The following is a 16095-nucleotide window of genomic DNA, read 5'->3' as shown; positions in this document are numbered from 1 at the left end:
CGGCGGCCCTTACTATTTCGGAGTTCTGCTTTGATATTTCCGACGGTGGGCATTGCGAAAAGCGGAACTGCGAAAAAAACGTAGTCGCAGTGCAGTTTTTATTTAAAGGTAGACGACCCATTGCTTATTTTTTCAATACAATTTGCTGCTGTGCGGAACTTTTTTCTGTATCCATTCACTATTCGACCTTCGAATAATTCGGGCATTTTCAGTTCTTTGAGGTCTCTATTTGGACACTAGCGGTTTACTGATAACCTATTTCAACACAACCAGTTAGAGATTGCTGGTCAAGTAAACATATCAGCCCCTTTCACCCATATATTTTATGTTGTGCTAACACTTTTAACAATGTCTGCATGTAGAAAATTCGAAATATTTGCATATACAGATATATTCATAATGCAAATCACATTTAGCCTTGAGTCATATGAAGGTGTACTTCTGATTACTCAAACTTCTGACAACTGAGGAATCTCTGCTTCCTTGAAGTTAGAATTAGTCTGGTATTTTCTCCACCTTCCTTTGCTGGTTTGCAGCAGCATTTTTCTGAGGAAAACTTTCAAAAGCTGAATTTACATCTTGAAGGCCGAATACAGAGCTAGCCTTCACTGCAGAGCACTTACATAGGTGACGAGATTTAATAATCCCTTTTACTTATTTAAAAGAATTCCAAGGTTTACTGCAGTACCTTGCACTGAGGTAGACACATATTGCTGATGTATGCCCCATTTTTGTTAGCTTCTCACCCGATGCTCAGAAAACTTGCACATCTTCAGCTCAGTGAGTCCACTTTGGCAACTGGCCACATGCTTGAATAAACTGGTGCCCCAATTTAACTGTGTGTGCCAAACCAGCACACTAAAGCACCAAGAAACTGTGAAGTTCAGCGTTTGAGTACTTTGCCAGATTCACTTAGCAAACCACCTCCACAAAACATTCTACTCCCTCTCCTATAGTGCCTGCCACCTGTGATTGAGGTCTCTTGCTGTAAATACAGCTACTGAGCCCTGTTCTCAAAACCATGCACAAAGGTCACAAGTGCAAAGTGAGAAGTAAAACACAAAGCACATCATGAATTACACCCATTTAATAAGCAGCAAGTCCATTCATGGCAAGGTGAAAATTGAAAACGGCACAATCAACAGAGCTGATTTTTCCTTGAAAACAAAACACAGCAATCAACAAAGAGGATCTTGTCTTGAAAACAACAAAACACCAATAAATGAAAATCTGAGCTAGCAATGAAAACTTCGATAAAAAAAATGCTAAACCAACCGAATTTTCTTCGTGGCTCTTTCTACATCATCTGCATTGGCAGTGCACCAAGATGAAAGCTCTTTCAGAAGTGGGTTTTTTGAACAGTGTCCAAACAAGGTCAGCAGCAGAGCAACTCCATAGCCAGTTGCCCTTTCACCCTGAAATATAAATAACCAAGGCCATTAGACAATTTCACCAAATCACATAACAAGCAGTAAAACGCCATGTACAGTCGTGATTCGTTAATACGGACACTTTAGTTCCAGATAAAAATTGTGCATAAAGCAAGACAACTGTAATAATGAATCTCGAAGAAAAAAATTATTCAGGAAAAAAATAGGTTATGATCATGGTCTGCTTCTATGCATAGGGGTGGCCAGAGAAGTTGAAATTAGACACAGTTTTGGAGCTCCAAGCCCATTATCCTGGTCGGCATTATGATGGATTGAAATAATGTAGAGTAGGTTCACGCGCCTAGTTATCCGTGTATGATGCACTTGATTGTGTCTCATGATAACCTAACTACTGTTATGACTGTTCACATTGTGTGACCCCACGAATCAGTCGGCTGAGAGCTGCTCAATAAGGCATTCTATGTAGCGCAAACTGCAGAGGGTTTTCTCCACAGTCATTCATGCTATACGGCAAATGGAAGGGGTGCCGACTCCACAACTTTGCACTTTAAAGCATAAAACAAAAAAAATAGGGCCATCAGTCATTCATTTCCACTTTTAACAAAAAACAGAATAGGGCCATCAGTCATTTGTTTGCACTTTTACATTGCATTGCTCTGATAACCTGAAAACTCAAAATAGAGAAAATGCAACATCTAGTTGCATTAGTAGAGATTTTGTTCTCATCACTGTCCATAATAACGCGACAAAAACACATGGGGCCCAATTGGCTTAGTGCATTTTTTAACCCTGTCCATTGTTCGGACAGCGAGTTTCCATATTAACGAGACATAAATACATTGAAAAAGTTCGGTCATCAGACAAATTGTCCATAATTTGAGTCGTCCGTGTTAACGGGAGTCGTATTAACAAGGCACAACTGTACTTGCCTGTTTTGTGGTAAGCAAGAACCTTATCAGCATGTGAAGACATGTTAACTACAGCACATGCAAATTTACAACCAAGTGTACCCTACAGCCCACAAGCAGCGAAAAATGCTAAACAATATCCTACTATAAATTTGTTGCACCTAAATTTCCTTCAAATCCTAGCTACAGTGTCAATAAAGACTGAATTTTACAAATAGAGACTACATACAAACTTCGCAGCTTGTGACGAGCTGGTAGGTAACGAACAGAAAAGAAGCATGATGTCCATGAAAGTTTGTCTCCTCAAACTGAACCTGAAACCAATTTTGGCTACCAGAAAAGTACTGCTATCAATCTCTAAGCTGACAATGTCAAACACAGTGGGGCAGGAGGCATAATTCAGAGAGTGTTGTGGTTATCATGAGGACTAAGCAGAGCAGCATCATTGCCTTAAAAGATTTTCCGCTGTTGGTCTATAATTTAGCACAGCTATAGGCCTTAAACGGATTATGCAACGAATAAAAAGTCACTTGTAAATGTTTTCAATGCTTAGAAATGATGCTAAGAAGCATTCACACCAAGTATGAGTTTTCAGAACTGAGCCGCCAATTTATTATGAACTTTTAAAAACCGTGTTTTTTAAAATTCGCGGGCCAATTGATGTGCTCGTAGTGACCGATTTTTGAACTAAAATCGTGGAAGAAAGACGTCACACTACCCATGACGTCGCCAGGCCACCACACGCTCTCATTCACTGGAGCCACGGCAGCCACGACGTCACGGGCACACTTCCGGTAGCCGTGAAAATCGTCTGCTCGTGCCGCCGCGCGACCCTTTCGGGCAAGCGCGAGCCAGGGCATTGCCTTCGCACATATGGTTTCAATTTTCCTCTGCCGCCTCCTTCTGTCGGGAGTTCCGGAGCCACTCACACGGCTCTTCGTCCGCACGCATAGGGCTCGATGCCCATCGTGGCCGTAAAAGCAAGTAGTCGCACCTCGAGGTCCGGGTTTATTACTGCTAATTACCACAGATGACAAGCAAAGAAACCCTATGCGCGCCGCAATCCAGGAAGGCGAAGAGACCGAAGAGATGCCGCCACGCCGCCGACGCTGCTGCTGGGGGTGGGGGCCTAGGAGCGATAACCGGAAGTTGCAAAATAAACGTCAGCGGATGATGTATTCATGGGCGAGGCCCAGTCCCAGAGCTGTTATATTTTTTTCTGGTGCTCCTCCTGTATGAGTTGAGGGGGGAGAGGAGGAGCGTAATTTTTAATCGTCTATATCTTCGCTGTTGTTGATGCTAGCTCAAAAATTCTTGCACTGGGGTGACGAGTGATCGAATGCCTATCTCTCGTCTGCTTTACGTAATCTCAATTAATTTATTGCATAGTCCCTTTAAATGATAAAATGCACTTTGGACGCCAGTAATGGCATTGTCACATGAACATAATGCTTAAGAAATAATAAGAAGAAAAGGTTAACAAAGCAACTTGCTAATTATTAAATGGGCATAATAGCAAAACAGCCTGAAATATTTATCTGCCCAGTCGTTAAAAAAATTGTCATTTGACGTGGCACCAAACTATTGTTTACCCACCAAAAAATTAGCGAGGTTAAAGTTCGTAGTGATTACCAATGATGACCCTCGCAAAAACAGCTTTAATCAATGATCAGAACTGGACATTTGTGTTTCTTTAATGGACAAACGAAAAGTAAGCTATTGGGGTTTCCCGCTGTCAGGCTCTACTGGTGCAGGTAAACATATGCAGCAGAACCTTGAAAATACAAACCTCACAGGGTTGTGAAAACTATTCCTATCATCCAAAATTTCCTATCATCCAAAACAAACAAAATTGCTATGCAGAAACATCGGAAGCACATTCACACAGATCTGTTTACAGCTGGCTACTCCACTACTCATGGCGCGTACAGCACTAGCAATAGCAACGCTAGCGCTGGATTTCTGCCATGGTGGAGAGACGCGACCCTATGAGAGCGCTAGGGCTGCCGGCCACTGCTGGCAGAGACAGCGCATCCGGTCTCCACAAATACATGCACGCACTACAGAATGCATTAATGGAGAGGAAGAAAGAGAGAGAAAGGCACGTGCAAAACCAGCGCTGTTCGGCAAAGAAGTGGAGTTTCCCATTGCTGTACTTTTTGATTCCTGGGCTTACATAAGAGCACCCGTCTCATGTGCACACTATTGACGAGGAGGACATACCCATGCAACATGGCCCCTTTTCACTCAACAAGTGGGTTTCATATTTTTTCAATTTTTTTTATTCCTGGCTTATAAAGAATCTAATTATAAACTTTTTTTCATAAGTGCTCCAGAAATGAAAAATATTCATCAATCTAGAGTCTGTGACCAGAGCATACTACTTCAAGTCCTGAAAAACGATCCGCGAGCCCAATTATGCTAAAAACATGACCCCCTAAACCATTTTCAAAGTTCGCGTGCAGAGCGTGGAATACAGCTAGTGTAGCGTGCAGGCCCTCGTTTAAATTATCGTTCTTCACTCTTTGTAATGCACATGCTTTCCTTTGTCAAGAGCAGTTAACATGAAACTTCAAGGGCTAACATGAAATCCTAGAAGTAGTGAGGCCTCAGTGGCTAGAAAATGACATCCGAGATGGGTTTAGTGCGAACTTAAACACACACCCAATCAGGCATTTTTCTCCACCACCACATTGGTTAGCCATCCTCCTTGGAAATGTACCGATAGCCTTGCAGCTCTGAATATGCATCTTTTCACTCAGAAAATGGCATCTACGAAGAAGTCTCCTCAGGCATTCCCAAAACAGGAACACGGCATTGCTCCACCAAGGCGAGAGGCAAGCACAGTAGCCAATGGGGCTGGGCTAGTGCTATTTCCTCGTTCGGCTATTCTTAGCTCAGCAATAATGGCAAAGCTAGGAAATTTTGTAGGGGTGTGCGAATAGCACTTTTTCCAAAACGAATCGAATACCAATAGTGCAGCTTTGCTTCCAAATTGAATACAAATAACAGAAAACTGTGAGAGTTGGAATGGATTCATCTTTAAGCAGCGCGAAACACAGGACGTTGAGGAAGAAACACGAGACGACACGAGCGCTATCTAACAACTGAACATGTGTCGCTTCGCGTTCTATCAATCTCATGGAAAAAGATTCACGCTCTCGGGGAATGTGTGGCGGCAGGTTGATAGCAGGTGCATGTCATGTGTTAAGATTGCTGGTGTGCTTTGTTAAAATGAGGCGATTAACCTCCTGCTGCATGCACGTACGCTTTTACGGACTATCGCGATTTTATGATTTGGGTTTTTGTGTGTTTTTTCGGTTCTTGCTTTTGGTGCCAATAACTAACCCTTCTAGAAATAAAAGTTCAGTTGTTAGCGCTCGTGCCGTCTCGTGTTTCTTCCTCTACGTCCTGTGCTTCGCGCTGCTTAAAGATGAACACGATTATTGTAGCTAAAAACCGAATTGAATACAAATCGAATATTAGTACTAATATTCACTGCTTGTACGAATATTCGTACAGAACGAGCAATTGTTCTAAAAATTAAAGCGATACTTGAGGCTCTGCTCTGGTATGGTGCCATAAGTTTAAAAGCTATGAAGTTAGACCTACAGCTGCTAAAAGACGAAACACTCATCTCAACTAACAGGTCACAACACGAAGACACTACTATAATAACTCTAAGACCATCATTATATATAGAAAAACTGCTATTTGCTTGGTTTGGTCAAAGACACTTTTCTTAAGCATTTCACACCAGAAAAGCAGATCACCAGACTGGAGGAAGCCTTGTACCCATTAGAAAACCTACGGGTACCGGCGGCACTAGAACTGCACCGCAGGAAATGAGACTGCTAGCAGCTACGTATGAGCCGTGGCCTCCGAGACCAAGCTTCAAGATAGGAATTTCCTGAATTTGCCTGAGTCTTAGAGGCCATGTACAAGCATTAAGAACGCCACTACACACATGGACTGCATCGTGGCGCTCTGTCAGTTTTCACGGAAGGATGGTCCACGGCGTCAGTGTAGTCCATTTCACTGAATAAAATACGGTGGGCCTTATTCAAACCTCCTTCCATTATTCGAGAACTATTCGAAGAGTTGTGAACATATTCAATTTGTTGCGAATAATTTTGAAAATACACTATCTAATTCGCTCGAATAATCGAACAGAAGGATATTTTCGATTCGCTATTCGAAATTCTCGAATATTCACACACCCCTAATATTTTGTAAACTATGAGGGACTAGTATTCTTGTTTTTATAGGAAGCTGTGAAGTTAAAAAAAAAGAATCGTTTCTTATCAAGCAACAAATTGCCTCAGTGGACCACTTATACGAAATTTTACGAGGAAAGGGGCTATGAGTTGCTTGATACTTATCATTCTTCACAACAAAAACTTCAAAATTTTCAGAGACCATTGAGAACAAGGAAACAAGGGAAGCAACACCAGTGTTCAAACAGTGTTCTTCCTGAAGAAACTCTGAAACAAGGGAACATGACTGCTCAGCACCCTTGCTGACAGTACAGTAATCCCTCGTTATAACGAAGTCAGTGGGATGGCGGAAAAATTTGTTATAAGCGGTAATTCGATATACGTGGCCAACCGAGAAAATCTAAAACAATCGAGCTTTAACTGCGCTGCAACTGTGAGTAAGTCAAAAAACAATGTATTCAGTGAAGCAAAGGGCAAAAAAGGCAGTGAGCTTTGCCTGTTTAAGTTCTTACATTCTCTTTGACGTCACACGTTTTCAGGAGCAGACAAGGTCAACGGAACTAACTGTCGCCGCCCACGACTACTACGTTTCTGTACAATGACAAAAATTCTCCTTTCTTCACGTTTCAACCACAGAAAAAGCTCACAAAGTCCAATATCTTTTTAAAAGCGCACCGTAATTTGATCACGGCCATTTTCTGTTTTGGACTGCGACAACTTCCAGGCCTCTGGAAGAAAGGGCACGAGCGGACAGGAGCGGCGGCAGCGCGTGGAAAGGGAGACATACCACGTGCACATAAACACTGAAATGCTACACGGAGCAGATGACACGGCTGCGCACCGCGCTACAGTTTTTGGGTCTCTTCACGAAGAACACTGATGCAAGAGCGGTGCTGCACCCTCTGGCCCCGGCTGTCTCTCCTGTACAGGCCGCAAGCTCACACTCGCGTACGACGTAAGTGATGTCCGCGACTGGCTATCGCGGAGTCGGAAATGTGCGAGCCACGCGACGCCACTCACTTCTCGGAGTGCACACTGCACGACTAGTGATCGTGGCGTCAGCAATATATGGGAAGCGCTTAGTGCTCGAGGGCACAGGTGCTGCTCACGCGTTCATATCAGCTGTAGTGGCCTGGGAGTATGTTCGGGACATCCAAAATTCTGCACGTTGTATACAATGCATTCTGGCCAAGGAATTTTACACCAGTTCCGTAAGAATTAAAAACGAATTAGCCTGCTAGCATTTGACTATGCTATGCAGTACTCGTTATAAAAGGATTTTAGCACCAAGACTACACGCAAGAAAGAAGACAATACGAGCGCTTACTAAAAACTGTTTAAATTAGGAAAAAGCGGTCGCCATATATAGCCCTCCTGATAACAACCATGCGCATGTGCACGCATACAAGGCAACAAGGATATACAGGCAAAGTGTTATGAGAGTAGGCGTGACAAGAATTTTTTCTCAGCCTCAAAAAGAAAAACTGATGTGACATTGACACAGTTCGAACCCGCATTTTTGATATAAAAGGCTCCCAATGCTTCACAAGCTCTTTGTTGTCTGCCTCTACCCAGAATCTTCCCATCGCGGAACCAAGATATATAATTGGTGCAAGCTCTGCTTTGTTCTAGAAAAGTCACGATCCCTCATTATTTTCTATATTTTTTCCATGTTCACTAAGTCGGTAGTTCACACAATTCCCGATCTGGCTTACATAGGATTTTCCACGGGACAAGGGAGTCTTGTAGACGACGTTATGTCATACTTTACAATACGCTGACCATGCCTCCTCTGACGGCCAACCTTTTGGTTTTCGCAAGTTATGCGACGGCTTAGCTGAACAAGCTTTCCGAGGGCAGAGAACCCCATTGGTGCATTAAACCGGTGGTGTTCTCTTATTCTTGTTGCCTTGTATGTGTGCGCATGCACATGGTTTTTTGGGGGAGAAATACAGTCACCGACCTATTTTGCGGATTCGAAGGGACCCGACAAATTGTCCGAATAATCGAATAGTCCAAAAAATCCGTGAAGTACAAAAAATCCCTTTATCGAGATGAAATCGGCTTAAAAATGTCACTGATTTTACCTTGCGGAAAATTTCTCTTGCTGAAAAGGATTTGCGCCTGTATTTGTGCCAAAGATGTGCTTTCACTGTACACGCTAGACAGCAAGGTCACCGCATTTAGTTGGAATACTTCTCACGCTTCTTTGACGGACCCGGCGGGGCCATGTTGTCCACAACCCGAGTGTGCACCACACCGCTCGCCAAACACACGCAAAGATAAGGCACTTTTCGTTCAAAGCGGTGGAACCGCCGGACGCAAGCACAAACAGCGAACGGATGTAACTTCGTGAAGACTGAGCACCACTCGGTCGAAGCGGTCAGAGAAACCCAAGTGACGAAACGGCGAATGGCGAACGTATGAGACCCGCCGCGGTGGCGCAGTGGTTAGTGCGCTCGGCTACTGATCCGGGGTGCCCGGATTGGAACCTGACCGCGGTGGCCGCGTTTAGCCTGTTTCACAAGCAAGCGAACCGCTCGCGAATTCCGCCGCCGCGGTGAATACAAATGGAGGCGAAACGCAAAGGCGCCCGTGTGCTGTGCGATGTCAGTGCACGTTAAAGATCCCCAGGTGGTCGAAATTATTTTGGAGCCCTCCATTACGGCACCTCTTTCTTCTCTCAGTCCATCCTTTATCCCTTCCCGCCGAGATGTGAGATAGCTCCTGCACAATTTCCTTCCCCAACAACAAATTTCCAACGTATGGAACAAGCGATAACTGCCCGCGACTACGCCGACGACAAAAGCAAGTTGACGGCAATGACAATCCGGCTGCCACCTCGAAGCGTCAGAGATCGCAGGGACCTCTACTGGCAGCAATGAGGTACCGGAAGTATGTCAAGCCAATCCAACTGCAGCGTAAATCCACCTCAATCCAAGATGGCGCCTTTTGCGCCGGCGAAAAGCCGACAAGATGGACTATTTTGACCCGCAGGCGACTGAAATTAGTCAGAAAAATTGAACAATATCCGTCGCAAATATGTACGCGCTTCTATGGGGTGACTGACGGTGCCTCATCAAAGTCCGAATTATCCTACAAGTCCACCCGTCGGCTACTGTATATATGTCGATCGCTTTCACCACACGGAAAATTTCATGTCATTCCCATCGAATGACATTAGCACCTAATGCCATTAATCGGCTGCTACACATGAATATTTAATGTCGTTAGGTTGGAACGACATTCGCCATCGAATGAGTTTGGGGAACTCATTCGCATTCGATCTCGAACCGAATGTGTACTCTGGACACCAGATACGCAGTAGAAACAAGCGACACAAAAAATAGCACGTGCACTGCCAAAGTTAGAAATTGTATTTATTCAGTTCTGCTAAAGAAATATTAATTTTGGTGCGAACCTCTGGACACTAGAAGCTGTCATGGATAGTTGTTAAACTTTCGGTCCCAGCAGCAGCCAACAGCAGCGCCCGACCGTGAAGCAGGGCCTTTCCCGCGACCGCCGATCATTTTGGGTTACGTGTTGTTGGTGTTTCATGTTCGTTTAGCTCTCAAGTACTTAAAGATGTAAGTGAGCACTTCACCTTTTGGAAGTCATTTGTTTACGTTTATCCAATTTGTGGTTGACTTTGTACTTGGCTTGGCTTTTTATGGCTGAAAAGCTGTAGAATTGCAAATAATATTGTAAACTTATATTATTGTACAGAACTGTTCTCACCCGCTTTTGAAACACGACAAAACAATTTCAAACATCTTTTATGCGCACTGATGTCTTTCAATTGTACTTTTTTTTCACTGATCGTCACTGCCATCATTTTCGAATGACTATTTTTACCGTGTAGCACTGAAGGAGACCGAATGACATTCAGTTGGAATGACATTAATGGCAGGGGTATAAGTGCCTGTGTTGTCTTTTTTCTTGTGTGTAGGTTTGGCACTAAAACCCTTTTATAATGTCTGACAACCAACTAGCCCAGCAGTTAACCAATTTTAGTTTCGATACCTGGGCACTGCCATGTTTGCTTTACCCAAGCGCCGCCTGCCGCCGACGCCATCATGGGCTGATAATCTGCAGCCCGTGGGCTGCAGACGAAGCAGCGTGTGATTTCTGGCTGTGTCATCCGCCCGTTTTATTCCTGCCAAGCGTAGAAATGGTGTGTAAGGGTTCACCTCGTGTTAATCCTTGTGTGTGTTGTGCCATTAACGCCTGCAACAACCAGCGGGAGTAAGCGACCATGCTTCGACGAAGCGATCAGCATCCGTGAGTGCCGTGTCCGCAGTTCATGCATGTAATTTTTGTCGCCGGTTGACTGTAGGGCAAACGTTGCACAGTGTTGCATGTTGTAAAAACGCAGGCGAAATGTCCTGAAACTCAAGATCGCATAGATCAATCGAATATCTCCTTTTTCGTGGAGCACAGTTTCCAATTAACGGTTGCGCTGCCTGCTTGAACATGGCGAGTGTGACAATTTAGATGCAGAGCTTACGACAGAGTAACAATTGAATATCCCCTTTTTCGTGGAGCACAGTTTCCAATTAACGCTTGCGCTGCCTGCTTGAACATGGCGAGTGTGACAATTTAGATGCAGAGCTTACGACAGAGTACTCCGTTCACAAACTGAACATTCTGGAGACAACAGCGAGCTCTGTGACCAAAACGAATCCACGTCTGATCATTGCAGTGTTTGTTTGCGGCGATACGCGCGATGAAATTGAAATTCGTTCCCTCCTGCCGCTCGCATAGGGCTGTTCATACTACAAGCGTTAAAAGCCAGTTCACTGAAAGCAACACGCATTTTTGCCTACTGTGCTCTCGCCAGTACTCACTCGCCCGCAAATACCAGAAAATTTGTGTTGGGTTTTATGGCACATAGGCAACTGAGGCCATCATGTGCCAAGAACAAGGCATAGGAAAAGCCTTTTGTTGAATATTATAGAAATGTAAAAATCATCCCTGGTGTAGAAGCCCTCAAATGTTAATACTACCTAGTGAACACATACACAAATTGCAGAAATGGCTACTAGTTAAAGGGGCCCCGAAACACATTTTCAGTGCATTGTTTTGCCCGTTGGTTGCATAGGAGTTATAGTGATGCTATTAGCATCGGTCGTACCACGTATACTCCTGTTTTTAATATTTTAATTAGCTCGCAAAAACAAATTCATGGTGCTGACGGTGTCACCATACAGTGGCGGCTTTTAGCATTGGATATGACATCACAGAGGGCGAGCTTTATGATTGGACAAAAGTAAATATACTGCAAATTGTGTTAATAACTAGGGATACGTTTTGTCAAGTTTCTGTGTTTTCTATTACATTAACAAAACCAACTTTTTTGCCCTAGATAAAGGCACTGTAAAGCAAGTAAAACAAAAATACACCACTAGAGGCTCTGGCTACATTTTGCATCGACGGACTTTGCGCCTCTCTGTAAACATCCTACGACCTAGCACTCAACACTTATGGTTACTCTCTATGTATCTGAGAGCGGCTTTGCAGAGTTGATCCGATCGAGCCATTGCACTCTATAAGCGTTCGTTTCGGTCACAAAGAATGATGCGTTCAGTTCACATTTAGCAGACAGTGCACATCGTCAGCTTGTGGTGGTGGTGGTAAACATCTATTATTTACAAGGAGGTGTTTGGGCAAAGGCCCTATGGCCCAGGTCCTCACAAATCGAGGTGGATCACCGGGCGGCGGCGCCAGATGGCGCCACGCTCCCGTCAACAGTGCGCACTCCTTGCTCGCCGTGACCAACCAGCGCGCTATGCTAAATGTGTCTGATATCTTGCGCAGGCTGCCACACTGTCGCAGTATCTTGTGCTCGAGATGGGATCCATAAGTAAGGGAACGTCACTTATCAGTGTTCCCCCCTGCGCCGTCGTGGTGACGATGAAGCACCGCTGGGTCAGCTGGGCGTTCACATGGTTGTTGTAACCATGCAAACGGCGCCGCCAGCCTTGGCATGAACGAGTTAGAGAACAGGCAACCATGGAGTGTAAACTTCCGCCATGTGCTAAGATAGGCTGTTTTGATTGGTCGCACAGTGTGTCGTCATTGGAAGAGTGAAATGGGAATGGGAAGCTGCGCGAAAATAGAGTTGAGGGCAGCATTTTGTTTGCTTGTATTTTGAAATTTCTTAATTGAATAACTCCCGTTCCTATGCATCAATTCTCGTAATTCTTTTTGAGTCAGCATCTGTGCGACATAAAGAATCCATCTGAAGTGTAACCGGCATCCATTCAAGCGGTGTTTCGCAGCGCCTTTAAAGCTTCAAAGAGGGCTGGGTAACCTCAGTAGCTTTCCTTGGCTGTGCAAGGATATCGAGGCTCCCAACCAATTAATATAAAAGCCTCGGCCTTCTTCTCAGGCACGAGAAAGTGGCTGAGGTGTACTGAAGTTCAAACAGACCAGTGGGTAAAAAATTTAGAGGCTCTTGAGAAATCCCGTTTCGTTAAGAAAGCTAAAAACACGTGATACATCAACAATTGCATCATCTCCTAAAAGCAGTGCGGGATGAAAAGGAATGTATTCATTATAAAAGTGAGTAAAGTACATTTTCCTTAGTTTTTCCAGCTTCGCACAAGAAATTAAAATGTGGTTAACCGTAACTTCATGCCCGCATTTTTCGCAGATAGGTTGATCATGTTTTGTCAGTAGGAAATTGTGTGTGAGGTGCGTGTGTCCTATACGAAGACGGCACATAATCACTTCCTTAAAATGTTCCTGGTTGGTGCAGTACTTCCATTCACCTATAGCTGGTTTTACATTGTGTAATTTGTTGTTTACTTCGTTGTTCCACATGGGCTGCCATTTCTGTCTTCTTTTACGACGAATTAAGTTAATACAATCTTTTAACAGTATATTTACTTTCTTTACATGCTGATAACGAGCTTGAGCAGCGCAGAAGTCCGCTCTTTCGTTGCCTTTAATTCCGGTATGGCTTGGTACCCAGACATTTTACATTTTGTCCTTTAGCTGTGGCTATTACTATGTTGTGTATGATATCACCAAGTATAGGAGTGACTGCATTTCTAGAGTGAAGGGCTGTAAGCATGCTTAGAGAGTCTGTGTATATGATACTGTTTGCGAGGTTCTCGTTCACTATTTTTTGTACGGCTCCAGAGATCGCGTAAAATTCTGCAGTGAAAATGGAGGCACACTGTGGAAGCCTTACTATTTCAATCCACTTCCCTTGTACCACTGCGCTTCCTACGTAGGCATCTGTTTTTGAACCATCTGTATAAAAAGCTCTGAAAGTACTGTACTTATACTCCAGTGCAAGAAATTCTTGTATATGTTGTTGTGGAGTTTGTTTCTTCCGGAAGCGTGTAACAGAAAAATCGCAGATTGCAGGGAAATTGCGCCATGGAGGTAGTGCATATCGTCTTTGCGCAATACCAGGTAATGTGTTTAGGACGCCAAGATTCTGGCACATGTCTTCAAATTGCAAGAGCAATGGCCTGGTAGCTTGAGGTTTGTTGTTAAAGAGCGTTCGAGATGGGCACTTCGCAGCTATATGGTAACATAGATGTTTCTGTAGGGAACGGACTTTTAGAATGTACGAGCAGGTAAGCATGGTTCTTCTGTCTGTAAGTGATGGTTCATTAGTTTCTACATTAGGCTGTTTGTGGGTGATGTCCGGTATACACCAAAGGAAAGACGTAAACCTAAATTATGCACTGGATCCAGTCGTTTAAGATATGATGCCCTCGCTGACCCATATACTATACATCCGTAATCTAGGGTGGAGCGTACAACGGCGCAATAAATTTGCAAAAGACGTCCCGTCAACACCCCAACGTTTGCGTGACAGTACCTTGAGTATATTTAGGGATCCGGAGGCTTTCTTTTTCAGTGCGTTTATATGGGGCAGGAAAGTGAGTTTTTTATCAAAGGTTATCCCTAGAAATTTGTGCTCATTTTTGACGGGTATCTGTGCTCCGTTCTGTTGTACGAATGGGTCGACTTGTATGCCGCGTTTCAGCGAGAAAAGGATGGCTACTGTTTTCTGTGTGGAGAACTGGAAACTTCTGATCTTCCCAAGTCACTAGTTTATTCATTGTCAACTGTACTTGTCTCCCGCATGTTGCAATGTTTGAGGATGTGCAGGCTAATTGAACGTCATCAACGTATACTGAATACAGGTTGGACTTTGGGATTATTTTACTTATGGAATTCATTTTTATAATAAACAATGTCGTGCTTAAAATACATCCCTGAGGAACCCCGTTCTCTTAACGAAGCTCCTGGACAGGGTTGATCCCAAGCGTACTTGAAACGAGCGGTCGGAAAGGAAGTCAGTGAGGCAGTTTAACATCCTACCGCGGATGTCTAGGTCGCCTAGGTCACAGAGAATCCCAAACCTCCAGGTTGTATCATACGCATTCTCCATATCTAAGAAAACGGCAAGACAGTGCTGTTTGTGTATAAAAGCTTCTCTTATTGTGTTTTCGAGGAGAACTAAATGGTCTGTCGTTGAGCATCCCTTTTTATAACCGCACTGATGGGCATCAAGAAGTTCGCAGGTTTCAAGGACAAATGTTAATCTTGTATTTAGGACACTTTCGAAAGATTTTGCGAGACAGCTTGTGAGGGCTATCGGCCTAAAGCTGCTTGGGGAAGTCGGTGGTTTTCCATGTTTCAGGAATGGTACTATCGCTGCTGTTTTCCACGCTTTAGGCATTTTTCCTTCTATAAATATTTTGTTAAAGAAATTCAAGAGTGCCCCTATGGCAGGCTGAGAAAGATGTGCAAGCATTTCGTAGTGTATCTGATCGGGTCCTGGTGCAGTTTTTTTTCAGCAGACAGTACTCTATTTCTTGGAGAGTAATTAAATTGTTATATTGTTCCTTTCCCCCTCCACATATTGGAAGTTTTTGTTTTTTGGCTATATTTTTGTGTTTAAGAAATGACTACGTATAGTGAGAACTGGAAATTGCAGCAAAGTGTTCCCCCAAAATGTCTGCCTGTTCCCTTAAGCTTGTTTGTGTGCCAGGAGTTGTTAGAAGAGGAACTGTGAATGGTGAGAAAGTGCCATTTAATTTTCGAACCTGCTCCCACATTTTTTTTTTTATGTGGTTTGGCTGTTTAAAGATGAAACGTAACTCTTCCAAGAAGCTTTCTCGGCACTGCGGCGGATGTACCGAGCTCTGGCTCTTGCCTTTTTAAAAAGTACGAGGCTTTCTTGTGTTGAGTACCTGCGAATTTACCCCAAGCTCTATTTTGTTGTTTTCTTGCTTCTTTGCATTCTTTTGTCCACCACACTGTGTTTTTGCCGCACCACTCCTGAAGACTGAGGACTAGCTAATTGTGCGGCAGTAATTATACAATTCATGAACATTTCGTTTATCTCATCGATACTGACGTTTTCTAAAACTATATCTTCTAAATTGGCTTCTGCTCTAAAAGGTTCCCAGTCTGCTAAATACAGCTTCCAACGTCGCGGTTTAGTTGGGATGATTTCGGGTGCAGATGTCGAACTTATTAATACAGGAAGGTGATCGCTCCCATAAGGGTTGTCAATAACATCCCATTTAAAATCGTTAAAAACAGTTG

General features: G+C 43.7%; 1 protein-coding gene across 4 annotated transcripts in view; it reads right to left on the bottom strand.

The window, feature by feature from the left end:
- Nucleotides 1-1069: 1069 nt before the first annotated feature.
- Nucleotides 1070-16095, bottom strand: part of grsm (probable aminopeptidase NPEPL1 granny smith protein) — a 69992-nt gene continuing 54966 nt past the window's right edge. For all 4 annotated transcript variants that reach the window (XM_077646916.1, XM_077646915.1, XM_077646917.1 and 1 more), the window contains one exon: nucleotides 1070-1415. In XM_077646916.1, coding sequence (XP_077503042.1) covers nucleotides 1266-1415 — 150 coding nt within the window. In that variant the 3' untranslated portion in view covers nucleotides 1070-1265. The remainder of the gene's footprint in view (nucleotides 1416-16095) is intronic.

The sequence above is a fragment of the Amblyomma americanum genome, chromosome 1 (genome assembly GCF_052857255.1).
Source record: "Amblyomma americanum isolate KBUSLIRL-KWMA chromosome 1, ASM5285725v1, whole genome shotgun sequence".
Lineage (NCBI taxonomy): Eukaryota > Metazoa > Arthropoda > Arachnida > Ixodida > Ixodidae > Amblyomma > Amblyomma americanum.
The sequence above is the reverse complement of the archived record's forward strand: the minus strand, read 5'-3'. Positions and strand labels throughout refer to the sequence as shown.